Source organism: Chamaea fasciata, unplaced genomic scaffold (genome assembly GCF_029207755.1).
Source record: "Chamaea fasciata isolate MVZ Bird 193981 ecotype frontalis unplaced genomic scaffold, bChaFas1.0.hap1 SCAF_4, whole genome shotgun sequence".
Taxonomy (NCBI): domain Eukaryota; kingdom Metazoa; phylum Chordata; class Aves; order Passeriformes; family Sylviidae; genus Chamaea; species Chamaea fasciata.
Genome location: NW_027094089.1, coordinates 1994774 through 2003083, shown reverse-complemented (window position 1 = coordinate 2003083; position 8310 = coordinate 1994774). Strand labels below are relative to the sequence as shown.

The 8310-nt window shown below is 46.2% G+C and overlaps 1 protein-coding gene across 2 annotated transcripts; it reads left to right on the top strand.

The window, feature by feature from the left end:
* The first annotated feature begins 459 nt into the window (after nt 1–459).
* DMRT2 (doublesex and mab-3 related transcription factor 2) lies at nt 460–4653 on the top strand. Of its 2 annotated transcripts, XM_066182256.1 has the most exons (4): nt 460–635; nt 1178–1552; nt 1634–1736; nt 3325–4653. In XM_066182256.1, the coding sequence occupies exons 2-4, from the start codon at nt 1196–1198 to the stop codon at nt 4380–4382; spliced, it is 1518 nt and encodes a 505-aa protein (XP_066038353.1). In that variant the 5' UTR covers nt 460–635; nt 1178–1195; the 3' UTR covers nt 4383–4653. The 2 variants fall into 2 exon arrangements, with proteins under 2 accessions (XP_066038353.1, XP_066038355.1); XM_066182258.1 differs by lacking the exons at nt 460–635; nt 1178–1552; nt 1634–1736 and adding an exon at nt 2629–2720.
* Nucleotides 4654–8310: the final 3657 nt, after the last annotated feature.

Sequence of the window (8310 nt, the reverse complement as noted above, 5' to 3'; positions counted from 1 at the left end):
CGCCACATCTTCAGGGTAGAAAAAAACCCCATTGTCACGAGTACCTTCCACTAGCGGGTCAAGGCAACGGGAGCGACCGCAAACGAAAAACGCGGAGGCTGCTTGAGGCTTTTAAACCCTCGCCCCCGGCCCGCTCCTCGGGTAGAGCGACGCCCTTAGCTGAGCTTAGACGAGCGATCCCGTCGTTTTTCCTTTTTCTTTCCTCATCCCCTCCTTTCTCGCCCCAAACCGAAGCTCACCCGCTCACCGCCCGCTCACTCCCGTTTCCGCTCCGCACCCACGAGCCGGCGGCGGGCACACGCGCTGGGGGGCGGGGCTGGCGCGGCACGGGCCAATCGGAGCGGCGGGCGCGGGGCGGGCAGCCAATGGGCGGCGCGGGCGGCGGCGGCGGCGGGCGCTGATATCGCGGCGGGCGCCGCTCGGTGCCATCGCCGGCCTCGCGCACCCGCAGCCCCGCACGGCCCCGCACCGCACCGCACCGCAGCCATCCCCCGACGTGCCGGCTGTTGGCGAGCCGTGAGCCCTCCGGGTGCGGGGATCGGGAGTTCCTCGTCTCCCGGCAGGTCTGGGGCAGCGGCGCCTTGCGAACTGCGAGGGGCTGAGGGGCTGCGCGCTTCCCGCACCACCTGCCTTTGGTAAGTGCGGTGCGCGGAAGGAAGAGCGGGGAATGTCGTCTGGGAGCAGGTGGGGGGTCTGAAATGCAGAGAGCAGAGGGTTCCAGGAGCTCATACCGCTTTGGGCCGCTGGAGCGGACAGCGGCGATGTGTGAAGTCCAGCTGTCCTCTGCCCGTCTCCCAAGTCTGAGCGCAGCTGGCAGGAGGGTTCTCGGGATCCTGCGTAAAAAGCAGGACCTTGTTAAGAGCGGGCAGAGTCGTAGCGCTGCAGCGCGGGGCATTGCGCCGGGACGGTTCCTGCCGCATCCTTCGCTGCAGGAGACGGGCTCCCCCCTGTAGCGGGCGAGGTGTCACAATTCCCCGCAAGCCGGGGAGGGAGGGAAAGAGGGAGGCGTCCGTCGTGGATAAACTGGGCCCCGCGTGGGTCGAGCTGACGGCAAGGGGGAAGACGACATCCCAGGCGGGCTGTGCCGTGACTTCCCGGCTGCGGCGCATCTCGGCGGGCACCTCGGGATCCGGGCGTGCTCCCGCGGGGGCGGGAGGCCTGAACCCCTCTCTTGCAGCTGCGCCGCCCGGGAGCCATGGCTGAAGAACGCGCCGGCGGTGCCGACTGGGAGATCGACGTGGAGAGCCTGGAAGGGGAGCAGGACGAGGCACCTGGCGCTCCGCGGGGCACCACCGGCCCGGAGGAGGAAGAGGAGGAGGAAGAAGGCGAGGAGGCGGCGGCGGCGGCGGCCCCGCGGCGGGGCGAACCGCGCAAGCTGAGCCGCACGCCCAAGTGCGCCCGGTGCCGCAACCACGGCGTGGTGTCGTGCCTGAAGGGACACAAGCGGTTCTGCCGCTGGCGGGACTGCCAGTGCGCCAATTGCCTGCTGGTGGTGGAGCGGCAGCGCGTCATGGCCGCCCAGGTGGCGCTCCGACGGCAGCAGGCCACCGAGGTGAGCCAGGGGACAACGGGACGGGGACGGGACGGGACGGGCGGCCGAGGGTCTGACGGCGCCGTCGCATCGCTCTCTTAGGACAAGAAAGGGCTGACGGGGAAGCAGGCAAGCCTGGAGCGCAAAGCCGTCTACCAGAGGCACGTCCGAGCGCCCAGCCTCTTGGCCAAGAGCATCTTGGAAGGTGAGAGCATCCCCTGCCCCTCCGCGGCTTCCCGCCGCGCCTCTGGCAGCGGAGAAACCCCGCTCTGCCCCGGGCGGACCCGCACCTCCCGTTCCGAATTCAGCATCCTTTCCCGAAATAGGCGCTGAAACGCGCCCCGTACCAGCGCCAGAGGCTCCTGCCCTTCGAGGCTGGAATCGATGTGGCAGAATTTCAGTTCCTTGTTCCCTCCGCTCAAAATAATGCCTGAAATGCTAGCGACGGTAGTTTGAAATTTGAGAGTTACTGTTACAAGCTGGCAGTCTTTTTACACGGCTACCCAGTGGCGTTTTTGCAGTGCAGGGTAATTTATTCGCGGGGTGGTTTATTTGTTTTAATCAGCAAACGAGTAAATTGATTATTTTTTCTTTTTATCTGAATGCCTAACAGAGCAGTACCGTTTGTGACATTAGCAATAGTAAGATCTGCAAAAGAAGGTGCTTAATTTTCTCACTGTCGAAAATATCAACTGTGACATTTTAAAGATCGGGATTTTAGTGAAAGAGGGTATTTCCCCACATCCGTTTGGGATTGTGCACATATTTATTCCTACGTTTGCTTTAATTACTTTCGAAACCATATCCCTGTAAATCACTGTACTTCTCAATTCATTCTTTTTTTTCTGAAATAGCTCTTTTCTTTGCCTGTATAAGCTCAATTAAAATTCTCAATATTCTCAATTAATATTTGCCTGTTCAAGCTCAATTAATGTTCTAATATTAATATTTAGAAACCTCTAATTTGCATCTACAGTTCATTCTTTTGAAAACCTTTCTGTATTCTTTGCTCTAATTTATCTTAACTGTCTTTTTCTTTTCTCCTAGTTCTCCTTGGGATTTTCTACCATCTCTAGCGATGTGTACATAGTGATTCATCTTTAGAAAATAGAAAAGACACCAGCTGTAGATATAGGTATCTTCCTTGGAAAAGGGGAAACATGTATGAGAGGATTGGGGGTGAAAAGAGGTAAAATTCTGTTCTCCTGACTCATGTAAATAGTTCTAGTAATTCAATGGAATTACTTGTCTGGGTAGAGCAAACAGGGTTGGACCCTATCTGTTATATTAAAATAAGCCAGGTAGCTTGGTAATTGAATGGGCTGGAAACTGAAATTTCTATGTTTTATTGAATTTCTAGTTCAGCAGAAATAAAATATTTGAATGCTTTCCATATGTGTTAAAAGTGAATGGTTATCTCTCTCCTTAAGCCTCATGATGGAATACCAGTCATAATATACAGTAGGGCTTTTTTTTTTTTTTTTTTTTTTTTTTTTTTCCTTCTCCCTCATCAATCTGTTTGGAACTGCTTTTTAAAAAAGTACTAATCAGCTAGCTTTGAGGCACACTACATGTGTCAAAAAAAGCAGGGCTTGCTTATCTGCACTGAGGAGCTGAGTGTGCCTGATTGCTGAGCCTCTGTGTCCTGGTGGCTCCTGCAGGAGCTGGTGGTGCCCAGGGTCTGTGGCAGGAGCATGGTGCTTCATGGGGATGGCTCAGGGAGGTTTGTACAAACACAGCTTTAATGTTTTTCTCAAGTGGATTAATTCATAATGCTGCTTTGTTTTTTCTAGGTTACCGTCCTATTCCAGCAGACTCCTACCTGGGAGGAAACTCACCCTTGCCACCTCCTGTGAGTGACAGGATGAGAAAGAGACGGGCTTTTGCTGATAAGGAGCTGGAGAACATTATGCTAGAGAGAGAGTATAAAGAGAGGGATATGATGGAAGCCACACAAGCAGCTGCCCTTTTCCTCCCCAACCGTATGGTGCGTGGAGCTGAATACACCCCGTATAAAACAGCCTTCAACACTGCTCAAGCTGATAACCCAAACAAGGAGTTTTCCAGCTTTTTACCAACCTGCCTCGATCTAACGATGCAGTACTCAGCACCCAGCAACATGGAGCTGATTTCTTCCAATGTCAGTGTAGCTACTACCTACAGGCAGTACCCTCTGCCTTCTAGGTTTTTAGTGTGGCCAAAATGTGCCCCCATTAGTGATGCTGTCCTCTACCAACAATGCCTGCTAAATGCTACTGCTGTCCAAGCTCTCAAACCTGGCACAGGTTGGGATGCCAAGGTCTCACAGAGTCAGGACTGTCCGAACACTGAGCATGACATCGTGCCTCCGAAGCTGGAAAATTCATTTGTTCTGACCCATGCGCGAGACATCCAGCAGTCACGTAACGAAATAGTCTGCCTTCATCAGGAAGCTCGTGAGAGGTCAGCTTTCTCTCCTCCAAAAAGGACTTTCTCCCAGATTTCTGATAAGGGTTCCCTGTCTCCTCAGGAACAGGCACTAAGCAAGATCAGCAAAACCAGTGCCAAACCCCCTCCACCGCTCAAGTACAGCGCGTTTCAGTCGCTGTTCCATCAGACATTTCCCAGCACTCCAGCGGCAGAGCTGAGAATGTCGTTTGTGAAGGAGACTTTTGAAGATGCTTCTAAGAAATACAGGGAGTGTGCTGTTAAAGAGAACCAAAAGTATAAGTTTACTGTAGACAAATGTGCAAAAGACTTCTTTGGGGCCAAGCAGCCCACAACAAAACTTTCAACCACTGAGCCACTGTCGTTTTCAGTTGAATCCATACTTAAACGACCTTCTTCTGCTGTTGCTAATGTCTCTGAATGAATAAACTTTGCCTTCAGAGTAGAGAGTTTCTAAGCTTTGCTTTCTGCAGAATTGCTCCCGCCTGCCTTATCTCTTAAAAGATTTTTAAAGAGGAATTTCTGCAGTAAATGGTAATGCTTTCTTTTATTTCAAAATGCTGTACATAAATATGCATGTTTTCTGAAAAACAAATTTAATTTTTTAAAATTGAAACTGCATGTACAGACTGTAAAGCGTTTTTATTTTAAACAGCCCTTCAAACCATTCAATAAAATGAGTTTACTTACAAGCATATCCTGATTTCTCTCTTGTCTCTAGCATCTTGCAGGGAAGTATGCCCTACTTTCAAAATGCACTTTTTATTTTGTCTGCCATTATGAATGTACTTACCACTTAGGTTGCTGGGGTAAGCAGTCGTTTCTCCTTTGAACCTTCATTAACTATGAGAAGAGGTAACAACATTTCATGTAGGCTAGTGTGAATTCACAAGACTTTTTATTTATGTAAGTGAGGTTTGGATCAGATTCCATATGCCTTTCTTATTCTGAAGGGGGAGTGCAGGCTAGCACAAAAGACTAGTCTATTCCACACCTCTCTGTAAAACTTCTGTTACTAAAGAGTTACTGGATTGGTTTTGAGTGGAATGGCTCTAGTGAGCTTTTGACAAAAAGTCAGCATTTTTTGAACTTCAGTTTTTGAATAAAAAGTCTGCTTTTTAGAAATAGTTTTTACATTTTTTTAAATGTTCAATTCACTTTACTTCACATTTCTACCCCCTTGAATACTTCCCTTCTGAGAACATTTTGCTTTTGACCAGCGAGAGCCTGTCTTGTTTTGTTGTAATTGAAATGACCTTCAGGCTGTAAAAATTATGCACAGAATCATTACTGCTATTGAGAAATCAAATAATGGTCTCTCAGTTTTTTAATCATATGTCTGTGTGTAGGGATAGAAAATAAAGATTGCAATAAAGGAGAATATCCAACAGAAATTATCTGAGAACTGAAATTGCCTCAGGGTTATGGGAAAAAGCATTGCTAGATCTCATTATGACAGATGTTGAAGCTTTCTAAATTGTAAATTTTTTCCTATATGCTGCTGCCAGCACATCTAACTAGTACTAACAGGCAATCCCTTAGTTACTTTCTTTCCTTAACATTTTAATCCTGCACACAGTGCTCATCCATTTGAAAGGAGTTGATGTTTGTTCTTAATTTTCATGGTTTTCTAGGGACAATTTCTGCTTGGTATTTGTGAGCAGAAGGTAACCTTTTCTAATTTTATTATGCTCCCTGCACCGGTTAAATGCTTTTTTTTGCCTGTGAATTTCAGTTTCTGTAACTAAGCCATCTCCCTAAGTGTTAAGTGTTACTGTTGGGAGTGGTGTTGCAGAATACCAGGACCCTTTTTTGTGTACAGGGGCAGTTATCTGTCCTAAGTTCTTTCCTAAGGCAGTTTGTTAAAGCAGCAGACAGGTTAGAGAAAACACATTTTACATAATGTGCAAACTTTTGCATAACACATCTTACAAAGCTCATAAAAACTTTATGTCAGGAATGTAAGAACCTGTAATTTAGTAGAATCTTGGGCACTGGCTTAAGTCTCACTTTTCAAAAGAATTCATACCAACATTTCCTTAGTGAAAAATAGGTTTCAAATACAGTGAGATGCTTCTAATTTTTTCAGTCTGTCCTTTATCCAGTTGCCATTAGAGGGAGTTTTTACTTGCTTGAACTAAATCTGCTTGTAAATCTGTTTAGCAGTCAGACCAACTTAAGCAGCTTATACCTGGAATAAATAGAGAGATATTCTTCATAATTCTTATTTGTTTGCTTTCACCACTGTTTTCCTTCTTTGGCTTTGTTGAACATTAAATATAAAAAGGAGTTTTACTTAAGCAGGACTTCCTTTGTTTTTAAAAATGTGATTTGTTTTGGTTTTTGAGCTACTGGTATAAACTAGGATCACAGATGAAAGAAAGTTCAACAATCTATATACTGAATTAATATCAGGTACTGGAATTAGTCCCACTTAAATATTTTTTCAACCTGACAATGTGTGCATTTAACATTGTTCAATTTTACATCTGAAATATTTTTGCAGGCAATCACTTTGCTTTGTTAATCTCCTAATCAAAAAGACCAGAAAACCAAAGCCCTCTGACAGACTGGTACCTCTTGACCTTTTCAAGAAAAAATTGAGCTGAAAAAATTCAAGTCCTGAACATATACCGAGCATTTGTATTTATAAGTATATATTGATACTCATATGTGCACACATCATGGTTTAACCCCAGCTGGCAAGTATGTACCATGCAGCTGCTCACTTTCCCATCCACCATCTCCACAGTGGAGAGAAGAATCAGAAAAAAACCCTTTAAAACTCTGAGATAAGAACAGTTTAATAACTGAAACAAAATCAAACGTAATAACGGTAACTACATCAACAACTATTCTGTAATAGTTGTGATGTAGCAACAAAAAGGAGAGACAGAGGAATAAAACTGAAGACAGACAAGTGATGCACAATGCAATTTCTTACCACCCACTGACCCATACCCACCCCATCTCCCAAAAAAAAATCAACCACTGGGCATGACATTCTGTAGTGTAGAATGGCCCTTTGTAATTCTGGGTCAGCTGTCCAGGCCGTGCAGCCTCACAGATTCTGCTCAGTGCCAGAGCATGGACACTGAAAATATCCTTGGCTTTGGGGAGAACTACTGAGCAAAATCTAAAACATCAGGTTGTTATCAATATTATTCTCATACTAAAATCAAAACAGAGCACTGTACCAGCTACTGAGAAGAAAATTACTTCTATGCCCCCAGCCAAACTCAGGACAACACACTGTTACACATAATATATGTATGTCCCAGATTTTTTACTCAAATCCCAGTCATCAGGAGAGGAGTGACATTTCTATTACTATTTGAAAAAATTGAGATGAGACTTGGACAAAGTGTTTGCTCTGATAACAAACAAGTGTCACCAGAGTCAGCATTTCTTACAGTCACCTGCTCTTGTCTTGCTACAGTTCCATTACATCACCCTGTACTCAGTTTCCTTTTCTTTCATAGACCCTGGGCCCTACTTATCATTCATCTTGAAAGTTTGTTGCCCCCCTATTGTTTTTTTTTTTCCCTTTACTTTTTTTAAGAGGGTGTAAAAAGTCTATTTCTCATGGGGAGGATGATTAGTATCTTGAGCAAGACAGCAAATACTTAGCATGTGATTTTCCTCACACAGTTTTACAGTGGTTGTAGAGCACACTTTCAGCCAACAGCTTCTCTAGAGCAGAAGTGCAGTGGAAAAGAGGAGAAGGCATTGCTCTGAAATTGCCTAGTACTTACTGCAAGCCCCTGTCTTGCTGGCAGTAAGTCATCTGGTAAAACATCTTACGGTCCCCATGCTCTCTGCTTCTTCAATACAATTTCTGGGGCATTTTTGGGTGTGTGGATGCCTCTATCTCCTGTACAGGGTAGCTGGTTTGAGTGCAAGATTCACCTTTGTGCTGTTGTTGTGGGTGTCAGGTTGCAGAGCTTTTATCATGTGGTGATAGAACATGGGAAGTTCAACTTCTTAGGGGTTCAGCTTTTGGGGTTTGGACAGGAGGCCAAGGACCTCTGCTGGCTGTGGAGCACAAAACAGCTGTGGAGAATAGTATGAAGAACAATTATTCACTAGGTCTGCAAAATAGCATGCAGTGGGTGATGGCATAATCAGAGACAACCAACTACTTGTTGGGAGTACGGACCCTTCATATGCATGCTGAGACAAAAATTTTTATAGGTGCATAGAGGGGTATAAATGTAAACAACTAGAGGAATTAATAATTAATAGCACCCCAGGGTGTACCTGGATATTGCCTGGACTTACACCCCTGGCCCAGGGGATCGCTGCCTCTTTCTGCCCCGGCATCTTTTGTATAAGAGCAATCCTCGAACATA